At 48.6% G+C, this 14,710-nt stretch overlaps 2 protein-coding genes across 3 annotated transcripts in view; one reads left to right on the top strand and one right to left on the bottom strand.

Annotated features, from left to right (window-relative positions):
- Positions 1-2,741, top strand: part of SMOC2 (SPARC related modular calcium binding 2) — a 156,922-nt gene extending 154,181 nt beyond the window's left edge. For both annotated transcript variants that reach the window (XM_068550706.1, XM_068550705.1), the window contains exon 13: positions 1,066-2,741. In XM_068550706.1, coding sequence (XP_068406807.1) covers positions 1,066-1,083 — 18 coding nt within the window. In that variant the 3' untranslated portion in view covers positions 1,084-2,741. The remainder of the gene's footprint in view (positions 1-1,065) is intronic.
- LOC137769033 (uncharacterized) lies at positions 1,584-14,500 on the bottom strand. Its single transcript, XM_068550707.1, has 3 exons — positions 13,329-14,500; positions 11,137-11,250; positions 1,584-7,903 (listed from the first exon to the last, which is right to left on the bottom strand). The coding sequence occupies exon 3, from the start codon at positions 4,960-4,962 to the stop codon at positions 4,210-4,212; it is 753 nt and encodes a 250-aa protein (XP_068406808.1). The 5' UTR covers positions 4,963-7,903; positions 11,137-11,250; positions 13,329-14,500; the 3' UTR covers positions 1,584-4,209.
- Positions 14,501-14,710: the final 210 nt, after the last annotated feature.

Raw genomic sequence — 14,710 nt, 5'->3', positions numbered from 1 at the left:
TAAAGTGATTGAAGACCATGCAGATTTCTATGAAGAATCAGAGTCCCAACCACCACAATCTTTCACTATGTGAATAACCAAACACAAGAACTGTGAAATGAAGGGCAGCAAGGGGGACGCGTGAAGCTTATATTTAATCGAAAAGTGAGCTGTCTTTCTTGGCTGCTTCTCCAGTTTCCATCACGATTCAGCAGTCATCAGGACAGTGCTGTCAGCCACTGCTGGCACAGCTTACAACGTTAGTGCCACCCCTCCTCCAGCAAATCTGACCAGCTTTAGTTGCTGGTAAAATACATGGATGGCTTATCTTTATCCTCACCTAATTAAAACAAAACTTCTTATTCACTTAATGCAAGAGATACAGTCTCTCTTCTTGTCCCCTGTTCATATATTTATCTGGGGAATAAAAGCCAACACAGAAGCCTCCTGAATGTTCAAGTGTAATTACTTTAAATAGACCAACTTGTACTGGTCGGAATGGGTCTACGTGGAGAAATAAACCTGGAAGATTGTACTTCGCTTCTCCTTTTCATTCTATATTATTTTTAATTGGCACAGTGCAGAATTCCAGTAATTTAGTAAACAAACTTTTCAAGTTGTATTTCTTAGAGAGGTCAAATAGTGAATGGAAAGGATGAAAAAAAAATGTTAAAAAAAAAACCCATGCCTTTATCAAATTTGAAGCATAAATTAGTATCAGAAGTATTTTTATATGATAAATCCATGGTGATGATTGGAGATTCTGCACAATGTTTAACATATTGAACACACTTAACAATCCTTGAAATAAATGCTTTCTCAACTTATATATTTTTCCTGATATTTCTGATCATTGAGTGGGAGGAAAGTGCTAGAAGTTGAGAAGTGTCCACAATGTTTTTATTATTTTTTAAACTTCTTACACCCCAAATAAAGCACTCTTTCTCTTCACATCTATTTTAAAATATTGCTTTTTTTCCTTGTTTTTACCAGCTGGGTTTATTTTATTCCTAAGAGGCAAGTCTTCATCTTCGGAGATGAGTGATGCAGATGTCTTAATACATCTCTTTTTTGTCTTTTTTTCAGCCAAGGAAGCAAGGATAAATGACTGACACATCCACGGCGGGTCCTAGACACGTGGCCGACTCCCTCACCAAAAAGCAATTAAAAAAAACCAAAACAAACACATAGTATTGCACTTTGTACTTTAACTGTAAATTCACTTTGTAGAAATGAGATATTTAAACAGATGGCTTTAATCTGTGAACATGGAAAGGCTGGCTTCAGAAAAGTAATCACATACAATGTATGTGTCCGTCTTTGACCTTCAAAATCTGTAGTTGGTGGAGATGTACTCTGAATGGATTTAAGCTTAATTTCTTCCTCCTACGCATGTTAACCTGGCAGAAGCCTTGGCCTAAGGCGCTCTGGCTCCAGGCCTGTATCTCCTTACCGGGGCCGTTACTAATAGTCTCGCCAGGTTGGCATCGTTGGAAATCTACTGCCCTGGCAGCATCGCTGAATCCATGTTGGAAGCTTCATGGCGCCATAGAAGTTTGTAATCAACTGCTGTCTTCGTCATGCAGTTAATGAGTGCATGGGTCTTTTTGTTTCTTGGGATTTTGTGTTAGTTTGTTGGTTTTCCTTCCAGAGTTCTCGCTCACGCAATGAGTTACCCAACCACTAAAGTAATCTTTACAGGTCGTGCCCTGGTAGAAAAGAAGGTTTTTCAAACTCTTGTTTTTTTTTTGGTGGTGAAAAACAACTGTTTTATTCTGCTTGCAGATTTTGTGGGTCTGGAATTTGGACAGGGTGCAACGGGATGGCTTGTCTTTGTCCCCGATGTCTGGGTCCTATGATGTGCCTGCTTTTTCCACTGCAAGCTTCTGTTTGAGTTTTGCCTCAGGCTCAGATTATTCATGCTCATTCATTATTCAGATTATTCATAGAGAATTCTTTCTGCATTTCTGAGGCAGCATGAAGGGGTCCATCGTTCAGAAAAGTAAATTTAATCATGACCTGACGAAGCCAGCTAAACACGCTTGTCAGCCTGCTTTTTCTCTTACACCTGGCCCCTACCCATCCGACCGTGGCCCACCCAGTGGCCCCCCGGAAGGTAAAACTGTCCCCTGAGCAAATTATGAACAGTCCCCTTGAAGAAGGCACAGCCAGGTGAAGCTGTGCCTGGGTCTTGATCTTGGCAGCCGGGGACAAAGGCCTGTGGGTCCCCCACCTTCCCTTCTTCTTTCCTGGAGGCCTCAAGGGCTCAAGGGTTTGCCGATGGGAAATTCGTCCGAATGGGACTTGAGAGGGGCGGGTGGGGAGCTGAATGCCCCACTGTGAACAGCAGAGTGGGCCCTCGGGACAGCCGGCTGCCCGTCTCAGAGCTGGACCCCGGCCTCCGCAGATGTGCCCACGGGCTCCATGAAGCATTTAGGGGACAGCCCCGGAGCTGGGGTGACACGCTGTGACGCTGTCTCGGCTCTAGCTTTTGGTTTGGGAAAAAAATCTTCACGGCCCCAGACCGCCCAACACATGTTGTGTCAAACGATCTTGAATTTGCATGAAGACGTTTCAAGAGGCGTCTCATTTAAACCGTGCAAAAGTCAAAACGGAAACTTTGGAAACACAAAACCAGCTCCAGTGTGTGTCACCATTGTTTAAGAAACAGGATCCTAAATTTATTGGATGATCTTTTATATTTCTGAACTTTGAATTTAATCATTTTTCTTAGATTAAAATAAAATATGCTATCAAAACCATACTTGGCCTCTTGCTTCGTTCTGAGCATGTTTACCATTGGCAAGCAAGGCAGGGACCCTGGGCTGGAGTGAAGGTGAACCCTGGTTCTGCCCCTCTGGCCATGGGACTTGGGACAAGTTACTTAGCCTTTGGGGGCTTCAGTCTCCTGCTCTATCAACAGGGATGACAGTGGCATGCACCCCTGGGTGAAGGTTTCGTGTATCCATGTGTGTAAAGGGTGAGGGCCTGGCACAGAGGGTGCAAGTGTTTGCCCTCGTGATGGGAAGCAGCCGTCCACTCACTAGGTACCGAGGGCTGGGAGGACTTCCCGTCCTGCGGGAAGCTGTGTGGACCACGGAAGAGACAGAAAAGGTTCTTGTTGTGGTTAAAGCTGAAGCTGTTCACAAGTCACACCGCCAGAGACCCTGTCAGGCCACGTCTCTTGGTCCCCAGCCCCAGTCTCCAGACCCAGTGTCCGCCCTTGGTTAGACGCTCATTATATCTCACCTGGACCATTGCAGTAGCTGCTGCTTCTCTCAGTTTTGTTGAGAGGTAATTGACATACGCCACTGTGTCAGGGTAAGGTGCGCGGCATAATGATTTGAGTTCCATGTACTGAGAAGTGGTTGTCACAGTAAGTTTAGATAACATCCAGCATCTCAGATAGATACAAAAAAAAGTTGTTTTTTTGTTCCTGGTGATGAGAACTTTTAGGATCTACTTTCTTAGCAGTTTTCAAATACACCAAACAGCAGCATTAACTGTGGTCAGTCATGGTGTGGTCACTGCAGCAGCTTCTTAGCTGGTCTTGCTTCCTCCAGGACTCCCTGTTCCTTCCTGGTAAATCTCCCTGTGCCCCACACTAGTTTTTTCTCACTCAGAAAAGTGTGATCTTTGTATAACTCAACCTTAGCATTTCAATTGTGCAGTCGAGATGTTGCTGGAAAGGAATTAAGAGGAAACGCTCCTCGAGGGGCGGAGGTTGGACTGGTTCTGGAGCAGGCGGGAGAGGACGCGGGGCCCACGGAGGCTGAGAGGCTGACCCAAGGCAGGGGTGAGGTGGAGCCCCGGAGGCAGCGGGCCGGTGTGCCGGGGCTGGAGCAGGTGGCTCTTATTGCGAAGTATTAAGATTTCAAATCCGAACCAGAAATTGTTTCCCTTACGTACCTGGTGTAGCTGTTTTTAGGGATAGTTGCCTCCCCACCGAACCTCCCCTCGCCTGCTTCTCATGTTTAAAAATGCTCTCCTGCATCCTTGTCAAAAATCTCCAAGTGGGAGATTATTTAGAAGTGCACTGACCAACTCATAAATCATGCCCTTGAACGTCACATCCAGAGTTCTTTAAAGTTATCGAGATGAAAGGTGTCAACTTTTTGTAATCAACGTGCAGAAATGACCGCCATAATCATAAACTGCCAAGTGGACACCAAATCATATAAACAACAAAGCTACTCTAGAGAGAAAGTAAGAATGTAGACAGCGCGAAGCTCAGTGGTCTATGGTGATGGTGGTAGTTGAAATGGCGGTAATCATGACAATGATGATGATGATGCTGATGATGATGGTGGGGATGATGATGGTGATGATGGTGATGATGGTGACGAGGGTAATGGTGGTGATGGTGATGGTGGTGATGATGGTGATGGTGGTGGTGATGGTGAAGGTGGTGATGATGGTGATGATGGTGATTATGATGGTGGTGATGGTGATGATGGTGATTATGATGGTGGTGGTGATGATGGTGATGATGGTGGTGATGGTGATGGTGGTGATGGTGATGGTGATGATGATGATGGTGGTGTTGGTGATGGTGATGGTGATGATGGTGATGATGATGGTGGTGATGGTGGTGGTGATGATGGTGATTATGATGGTGGTGATGGTGGTGGTGATGATGGTGATGGTGTTGGTGATGGTGATGGTGGTGATGGTGATGGTGATGATGATGATGGTGGTGTTGGTGATGGTGATGGTGATGATGGTGATGATGATGGTGGTGATGGTGGTGGTGATGATGGTGATTATGATGGTGGTGATGGTGGTGGTGATGATGGTGATGGTGTTGGTGATGGTGATGGTGATGATGGTGATTATGATGGTGGTGATGGTGATGGTGATGATGGTGATTATGATGGTGGTGATGGTGGTGGTGATGATGGTGATGGTGGTGATGGTGGTGATGGTGATGGTGAGTGATGGTGTTGGTGGTGATGGTGGTGATGATTTTCTCCCTAATACCATTTACTACTACATGGGCCAAAATTTGTAAAGATTTTTGACTAATTAGATATTTAGACATTTTTGATATTTCTTCATTCTAAAAAGCTTCATTCTTCATTTACTATAAAGCTGTGAACAAGCCACCCCAAAGCTCCATGGCCTAAAACCACCCTTGTTTATTCTTGTCACCCAGTGCACGTTGGCTGGGTTGTCTGGGCTTGGCTGGACCTGCCCCCATGCCTCACGCCTGGCCCGGGACAAGTGGGCCTTTGGGGCATATCTCTGTGGTTGTGGCTAAAGCACAGGGTGATGCGCCCAACTGCATGAGCGCATTTCAAGCTTCAGCTTGTAACCTGTCTGCTCACATCTGTGGACCATCATGGGGCTCCGAGCAGGTCATGGGCAGGGAAGCACACACCACCCACCCGGAGGCCCTGGTAACTCGTGGACGTAGACGCTGTTGAGTGTTGGAGATTGTGCCCAGCTGCAGTCCAGCACACAAGTGCATCCTGAACCTGGGGGCAGCAAAGCTCCACGTGTGGTGGTGCAGATGGAAGGAAGGGGTGCACATCGGCATGCCGCCTCGGACGGAGAGGAAGCAGGAGTCATGCGGGGAAGTGGATGGAACTGGGCCTCCCACCCATAGAAAGAGGTTTCCACCCCTCCCTCTCAGGGCTGTGCAACCAGCATAGATCATGCACACAGCCCGCTGTATAAACAGGCACTCCACAAGTGGCACTGTGGAGTCACACGGGTGTCAGTACAGTTCTGTATCACATGGTTCTGAATCTTCCTCTTCAAAGAGTCCAAAGGACGGGAAAGCTTGAATCCAAAACCCTGAACCCTGCACATCAGGATAAAAACTGCAGGTCTTTCCCTAAAGGAGGAGACTCTTTAAACATGGCAGGGATGGAAGTTTATTCAGACTCCTCTATTGTGGGGAATTGACTTCATTTATAAGAAATAGAGAATAAGAAGCCACGTCATGGTGGCAAAAGAGCCATTTTTCTCACTCAGGAAGCAGACAGACAGAAATCAGTCAGCTCAGGGTGGAGGCAGCCAGCATCCCGGGCCTCGGCCTCGCAGGCCCCTTGGGTTTGTTTTGCTGTCTTTAGAGCAAGGCCTTGTCCCGGGCACTGGCTGGAGGGGCAAGTGTCTTCATCAGGGACCGGACATGGTGGAGGGCCTCGGGCCAAGACAAGAGGCCAGCTGCACATGGCACATGTTACGTTTTATTTGTCCTGAGCCCCATTTAGCAGGTGTCTGCTGAAATTCCTTGGCCACCGACATCTCTTCTTTGCATATCCAGCTTCAGAGTTTTAACTGTACACTTGCTGCCCAGGACAGGGTGAGACAGAGGGCTGGCTGCCCAAGAAGCAGGAGGGGGCAGTGCCATGAGCCACGCCCACCCTCTGACACTTCACAGTACATTCAGGACACATGGTGTTTACTCCGTCTTCTACATCTTATGTGAAATAAATGTCTTCTTTCTGTCCAGTTTCCTTGGGCATCTGAATGCTTGCTCTTTTCTGATAAAGCTGACCAGTTAACTCAATCCATGTGTGTTTCATAGTGGAAAGGTTTCATACACCTTGTTATTAATATTTTACCTTTAGAACAAACATTTGGTTTCTTTCAGTTACAGCTGAAATTATGCTCAGTCAATAGATGGCTTCTTTGTTAATAAAAGATGGATTTTTACACTCCTGACCAGCCTGCCTACGTGTTGTGTTTCCAGTCTTCTGTGGCTGCCGTATTTCAGAGGAGAGGTGCCTTTTTTTCGCTTCCTAAGATCTTGTAAGTGTGCCTGAGGGAACCACCTTGAATGTTTCAGTTTAAATTTACATATTCATGATGCTCTGAGTATTAGAACAGAGAAGCTGAGTTTTATTACTCAGACTATATCAAACTCTTTGCTTTTTCATCCAAGAAAATGGTCTTTCTAATTTGGTAAGCAATGTTATTAACTGAGCCCTGTTATAATAAAATAAACATATTTCTAGAAGTAAGATAAAGTAAATAATTTAAATGTGTTTTGAAATAAGTTTAGGATGTTGGTTTGGTTGGTGGTCCTGAGAGGTTTCTGCAGACAACTTCTAGACTTTCTGACACTGACTCTATACTCGCTGAGCCTTAAATTCAAGTCCTTCCCTGGCTTGGGAGAGAGGAATAAAATAAAAGCAGAACCTATCAATTCTGATGTTCAAACCTGTAACGAAAGGCTGCTCTTTCTGGTGGTCCTGCAGCACTTAGCATTCCCCAGGTTGGAACAAACCAGAAACACTGCACCTGGGTCATAGAATCCTCCCTAAATGTGCACTTGTATGTTGTCAGGTCCCTGAAGCAGAGCCTCTGACTAAGACATTTCTATTCCCCACAGCACGTAGTAATCACATGAAAGGCTCAAAAACTACTTTTTGGATGGATGAAAATGGTCCCATTATGCCATGAACATCTTAAATAATAAACAGATTTTATAGTAAGGTTCTGTCTTCCATTTTATCCCTTTCTCTCTAGCTTTAGTTACTGTTATTTTTTACTTTTCCTAATATATTTGCCTGGAAGATATGTGTATCCAAAGAAATCTTGAGAAATGAGTTATATCCTGTCATTCATTACTTCTATCAAGACAGAGAAAGGAAAATAATAGCAGAATGTAGTTGGCAACTTTGGTGGTGAAGCTTTTCGGAGATCGGCGGACCCCCAGCGCGGCAAGAAGCGCTCGGTGCTGTAACTCCAGCTTCTGTAACTCAGACCAGCCATCTCTGTCACAGGCTCCACAGGTTGCGGCATAAAGTCTGATCTCGGAGGTGGTTCTCCACATTGGTCAGTCAGTTTGACTATCTTGTCACCCAAATGTGAACAATTTCACTTTTTCCCCCATACCTGAAACCATTCATTCCAAAACGTGCTGAGTTGTAATTCACTGTAGCTCCCTAAGGGCTGTCGAGAATTCCTTTACCTGCAAATTTTGAGATGAATACATCCATCTGTTATTTCTCCTTTTAAGTTTGAAAATCCATGTGCCAACTAAAGAATATAGTTCTAGATACCATAGATCATGTTTGTAATAACATCAGTTATGTCATTAAATCAGGTGCCCACTGTTTTGAAAACCTCAGATTCAGCAAAGAATTGTCTGTAGATAGCAGTTCACATCAAATCAAGACCTGCTTCATGACTAAATTAATATTTTCTTCTCAGTAAGTTTGTTTCCATTATCTTCACTTATCTTCTTCTTCACATTACCTTCTCTTAGTTAACAGCAATTGTTTTCTTTTGATTTTTCTATTTTTCATATTCTTCCTGAGGCACAAAAATGCTATTTAATACATTTGCAGTGGGATTGCTATTTTTCATGTTATTTAGTATTTCATGCCTGAAAAAAATGTACAACAACTTATCTTTTTGTTAAATGCTAAACATACAAATTTTCCAGTTTCCTCTTTGGAGAGTGAGGCTTGGAGGCTGTATTCCATCTTGTTGATGAAACGCACATTAACTATTAAAAAGAAAATCGTTCATGTAAATAAAACTTGGAAAGGAGACCTTTTACCAATCCCAGTTGGTTACCTCTAGGGTGCTGAAAAGCCCCATAGATGGCTATCCTAAGGCAGTGGGCCCAAAGGGTCCTTATTTGATTATAAATTGGATGCGTTTTCAATCAATTAAAACGTGTTCGGTTTGGACACTTTCTCTTCTGAGACAGATCCACACATGCTGAGAGCGAGGTGGACCCCAGTCATACGGCCTCGGGGCACCTCTCCTGGTTTCGGATCCCAGGGCCGTTCCCAGGGCTCCTGTGAGCGCCGCACTGCTGGGTGTGCCCCGGCCTGCCTTTCTCTCATCAGTCATAACATTTTCTTCTTTGAAGCATTTCTAGTACCGCGAGATGGCACAGAAGACTCCGTTCATGTGTGTCAAGTGCTACTGAGTGAATAATGCCCTTTTCTAAAAGAAGGCAGTGGAAGTCTGACCCCTTCCTGCAGGCGGACCGTTGGCTCGGGAGGGGGCTGTTTGACCTGCACTTGCTCTAGTAGTTTGTGATCTTGGGCAGAATTTCCAGCCTCTCTGAATCTCAGTCTCCTCCCTGGAGAAGGAGAACATTAATGTCTGTCCCACGGTGTTACAGACGACCCTTTCCCATGGAAGGCCAGTGCTGTCCTTCTGTACATGTCCACAGCCTTCCCCTCAACCCTCCTCGCAGGGAAGCCCTGAGGATTCTACCATCTGGTCCCCCGGCGGACGCCAGCCTCTTCCTGGTCACCCCTTGCCTTCCTTGACCATTTTAGCCCCGGGCTCCCCGGCTCCCCTCCACCCGGTTCCCTCCACGCCTCTATTCTCGTTGCTTATTTTCTGCCGCGAACGTTTCTGCTCACCCCCCTCCCTAGGCCTGCTGTCTCTACAGACGGCTCGCTTCCATATCCCTAAATCCACGTGTCCACTCTCACAGCTTCTGCTGCTTCCAAACCGAGGGAACCCTGGAAATAACCTTCCAATCCCAGGAACAAATCCTGCCCGGCCTGACCAGACTCATTCGGTTTGTCCCCACTTGGACCTTAGCTTTCCTCTCTGCTCGGGGCAGCGTCTCTGGCTTGTCCTCAGCACCTGCCCCTTTGCAGATGTCATCAACCTCTGCAGCATCCCCTGCGAACCTGCCAGGCGGAGCCCCAGTGCTGACAAACCCAGATGTGCTTTACCTGCACCCGATGCCCGGGCGGCGAGGCATGGCTGGAGAAGATTTAGAAAATCACCCCACTTGGCATCACCCTCTGATGACACTGGGCTGTTCTGACTCAGCTCTGCGTCGCATCTCCTCCAGGATGATTTTACACCTTTTTCTGGGCCCACCTTCCCCGCTCCTTCCCCAACCCCCAGCGTTCCCTGTGCACCTCGGGCAGGGCACCTCCTCCCTTCAAGGCTGTGGCTGGGAGACTTCCTCTCCTCCACCCCTCGGATCTCTGGGCTGACGTCCTTCTCCCCGCTCTGTGGGGCGGGCCGGCCCCTTCCTCCCCCTGGCGGGCGGCGCCCTCGCCTGCTCTGGGGCCGTCCCTTCCTCCACACCTGTCACCTGGCTTCCTCCTCTCACGGTGGGCCCTCTTCTCATTCTGCTCTCGGGTCTCCCAGCTGAGAAAAGCCTCTCTTGATCCTTTGTCCTTCTTCTCCTCCCCAAGTCCTGTCCTGGGCAAGTCCTTGTGGACAGAGCTCTCGACTCACAGGCGGGGACGCTGTCAGTCATGCTCCGGCAGGACAGTGGGACGGGGCGAGGAGGGCATTGTGGCCTGGGGGTCTCTCTGGCCTGAGGCCCCAGCTGGTGGCCGGGGTGGTTTCTGCCCCCCCAGCCCCTGTGGATGTCCCTTTCTCTCTCCCTGGGCCTCTACGGGAGAATCAGGATGGGACGCAGGAAACACCACTTTCTCAGTGTCGGCTCCGTCTGTGAGGCCCGGGACTGGCCTGCCTGGGTCTGTGAGCTTCATTTCCACCAGCCCTGAGCCCAGCCCACACCTCCTCAGACCAGGCCTGAGAAACAAGACCTCACACACTCTGCCAGCAGGGCCTGCGGCTTCGATTCCAAACCGAAACACTCCACGCAGAGACTCACATCCTGGGTGAAGCCACTCCAGTCCAGCCGTCACGCCGACTCTGGGCGGGGACTTCCCTGTGACCACTTCTCCTGCCATTCACATCGTCCCCCTGGAGTCACCTCGGGTCCTTCAGAGGCATCAGGTGTTGTGCACGGCCATCTCCTCCAGGAGCTGATATTTTTAACCCCTTGATCCAGTGACCCCGCCCGCTCCCAGCATCGTGGGCCCTGCAGCTGCACCCTCTTCTGGACGGGGTGTACGTGTGCCAACTCATTTGTTTATTCCTTTTGTCCTCTTCCGACGCCCGTCCCGAAGTCAAGGAGGGCAGAGCTTCCCCCCGTCTTGCTCATGAGTTTCCAGCTCCAAGCGCAGAGGCTGGCGTGTGGTGGGCACTCGGTGAATGTTTTGGGGGGTCTGGGGCCTGTTCACTTGCTTGACTGGTTGAGTGGGTGAGCACAGTGCCTTGTGCAGCCCAAACGTTACCGTGAAAAATCATCCTTATCACACAACGCTATTTCCTTGCCCACTTGGTTCTCTCATCCTGAGATGAGCATCTCTTTGTCCTCACAAAGAAAATCCATACCCGCCCCCCCCTCGCCCCGCAACTTACCCACAGGTGTCTCTATTTCTGCAGCTGGTCTGGGGCAGGCCGATCACTTACACCCCGTTTTTAGCACTTGACTGTTCCTCTTCTCCACTCTGGCCTGTTCTTTTTTGTGCATCCCTGGATTATCATAGATGATATGGGAAAATACAAATCAAAGAGAAAATACATACCTGGTTCTGTACTGCTGTTACTCACAACACTTCTGACACCAAGCATGTGGTGTTTTACCGACACTAACAAATGCTTCAGTGCTCTGGACCCACCTGGGTGTCCTACGGTTCAGTTCAGGTCTGACACTACCTGCAGTTAGCTGAGACCTCCCGATACGCTCACACTGGGGGTTAGGGCTTCAACATAGGAAATTAGGGGGGGTGGGCACGAACATTCAGTCCATGACAGGTTCTCTAAAGGGACTGTTTATATGTCAACTCACCAAGAAGTGAGAAACAAAAGTAAACTTGGGAGGACCAGGCGAAACCCTTGGGTGAAATGTTGCAGAAAAAGCAGATATAAACTGAAGCAGGCAGGTGAGCGGGGTTTGCACGTAGTGACAATGACGGATGAGAGGGCCAGCGGGGAATCCTGGAGGGGGGAGCAGACAGGAGAAGGATGGACGGCAAACGACGCGAGGTCGAGTGTGTGACCAGACCCGGCGCCTGCATCGAACCCCACCCACTGCCTGTCACACAGTCCTAAGGATTCAGGACCCTCCTCAACTAACCTACCTCGACTCTTGCCCTCCACAGGGACAAACCATTTACATTAAAGGCCAGCTCCTGGTCCCCATGATGTACACGTGCAGGATAGGTAAAGTTCAATATGAAAAGCTAAAGGAGACACCAATGTATATTTGCACGTCAATAGCAGATTTCAGCAGGATGAGATCTGAACCGTAGCAGAGATGAATTTCTCTTTGTAAGTTTTATATACTAAGGCTTTAAGCAACACCTAATTCCATAATATGTTTTAAAATTTCATTTCCTATAACAATAGATCTTTTGAATGTTTGGCTGATAGAGTAATTTTATTTATTTATTTTGTAAACCTATTGATGATGAAGGAAAGAGCCAACTGTTCATTTTAACTTTTTTTGGTGGTTCCCAGAAGTCTTTGGTCTGTCGTAGTTAAAAAAAATAATTATTTCTTAAAAGCAGAAGTTCCTGCATAACTCATTTTTGTCGAAGACATCCCATTAGAGGTCCTTTCTACTGGAGCCTTATTGGAATTGAACGGCCATATTGCCAACACCCTACAGTGCTTGAGACGCCTGATACCTGAGAGTCTCGGGAGCTCCAAGAGCAAGATATTATCTGTGTTGATAATTTTTCCCTAATCCTCTTTCCTCTGCCCATTCGGATCCCTGCCTTCCTTCAGAGTCAACACCAAAGCTCAGACAGAAGCCTGAGAGGCTCCGTCCTTTTCTGGAATCACACTGTTCTGAGTCTGAGCTTCAGTTTCTGCATCTGGAAACTGAGCCAAGATCAGGGGGGTTCTGGGTGATTCAGTGGGATGTGGTATATGTACAGCATTTAGTGAAACAACGGGCACCAACTAACTACTCCATTAAAAACAGCTACTGTGAATTACACCTGCAGCTGGCTCACTATTTTTCACTCTTAGATTATACATTGTCAAAATGCTCACAATAAACTTGCAGTGCAAAGCCTTTGAGGCTTCAGGGGACCAATGAACTCAGGGACTGTGGCATCTACAAACTCACACAGGGAGGGCTTACCCGGAGCTGGGGGTGCTGCGATGTGACCTGCTTGTCAGGACTCAGCTGCCCCAGGCCACCACCTCCATATGGTCACCTGAACTGCAGGGCCATTCCCAGGAGACCCAGTTTCACAGCTGCCCCAAAGGTCCACGGGGGGCTCACAGCTGCTGGACCTGTGCCAGACGGGGTTCGACCAACTCGGGAAAAGACAGAGCAGTGTCTGCCCTCCCGGCAGCGCAAACGGCCTGTGGTCCTGGGAAAATCTTAGTTTCCCAAATAGGAAATAAACCAAGGAAGGAAGAAGGAACGGGGTGGGCGGCAGGGGGCAGACTGCAGAGGAAGAGAGGAGGGGACGGCCCAGAAGAAGCGAGAGGATGCAAGAAGCCTTCGGATGCTGTAGAATCGAGAAATAGGGGAAACCGAGGCAGAAACAGGTGACAGATGCCGGCCGAGCATCCGCTCTCCTGCAGGGTCTCACCTCTGGGTGTGTGAGTCTCTCTTGTCTCCCCTGGTTTCCCGGCTTCCCACAGATGCAGAGGCCGTGTTCTCTGTGGAAATCTCCTCGGGACCCCGCTTGTTCAAGCAGACCCCAGCGTGGCGTCTTTTTCTGGAGACCCCGGCCTGGGCCCTCCTGGGAGGGGACGCACTGCCTCCTTTCTTTCCTTTGCCTGGACCTGTCTCGGGTTTTCTGCCTCACTCACCCTGAGGCCCCTAGGCCCCGCCCGCGTCCGCTGTGGATGAGGCCACACCTCAGCCAGCACCGCGTGCAGGACAAGCATTCCGCGAGTCCTGGCCCGAGCTGAGCACAGGGGCGGGAGGTGGCCTGCCCACCATCCCGTCCCCCCTCGCGCTCAGGTGCCTGTCCTGTCGCTACAGCAGAACAGTTCAGGACGACAGAGGGTTGTGTGTTTGCATCAGAAAACCGTTCTCAAGGAAAGGACTCTCATTGCTCAGCCATGACCTCCACGGCCTTCTTGCTCAGTTTCCTTCACACACATCGGAACCCCAGCTGTTGCCCCTGCAGTTTCTTTTCTCTCATTCGTCTTTCAAGCACTGTGAATTATTCATATTTCCCAGCAAAATGCAAAAGTGTTTCCTAATGAAACTCCGGTGCCCTCCCTCTGTGCATTATTTAATTTCAGCTGAGGAACATGGCAGGTTCTTTCTTGTTTCATCACTGTGCAGGGTTAGGAAGCCACATCAGAGCTCAGCTGGCAGAATTCTGGGCACAGAAACAAAGACAGGCATGACTTTTCCCAGCTGAGTTTGGCTCGGTTTCCAAGGAGACGATCAGAGAGGCACGTTTCTCTGGTCAATCCAGGAGCCGTGCGTCCCTGGGGACGTGCGTGTCCGGGTCCCCTCTGTGACTGGGTCCTGTGACCGGGGACACGGCCCTCTGCGTCCCTGCGGCTCCGAGGCCATGCGAGGCCAGAAGCCCTCAGCCGTCCCAGGATCTGCGAGGCCCCCAGCATCTCGCGTGGACGGTGCCCCTCATCCTGAACTGACTCGAGTGAAGCCGTCTGTCTCTGGTTAAACGAGGGGATCCATCAAGAGTATCAGCTCATGGCGGATTTGTAACGGTCTTTCCTCCTCTCCGCTCTGGAGATAATAATCGGTCTTGGGCTTTGACTTTCTCGTGGTCCCAGGAGACTTCCCCAGATACAATTCATGTAATTCCATTGTGACTCAGAAATATCTCCAACGAAAAACAACCAGTTGAATGCGAGCCTGAAGGCCAGGGTGAGTCATCCCAAGGCACACTCACTCTTGTGGGTTATTTCAAAAGCTAAGCAGTATTATGGGATCACAAGAGAAAATGGTTACAAGACAATGAGTTCCATATTCCACTGCCCTGGAATT

The sequence above is a fragment of the Eschrichtius robustus genome, chromosome 9 (assembly GCF_028021215.1).
Source record: "Eschrichtius robustus isolate mEscRob2 chromosome 9, mEscRob2.pri, whole genome shotgun sequence".
In the NCBI taxonomy this organism is placed as follows: domain Eukaryota; kingdom Metazoa; phylum Chordata; class Mammalia; order Artiodactyla; family Eschrichtiidae; genus Eschrichtius; species Eschrichtius robustus.
Note: the sequence above shows the minus strand (reverse complement) of the source record. Positions and strands in the feature narration are given on the sequence as shown.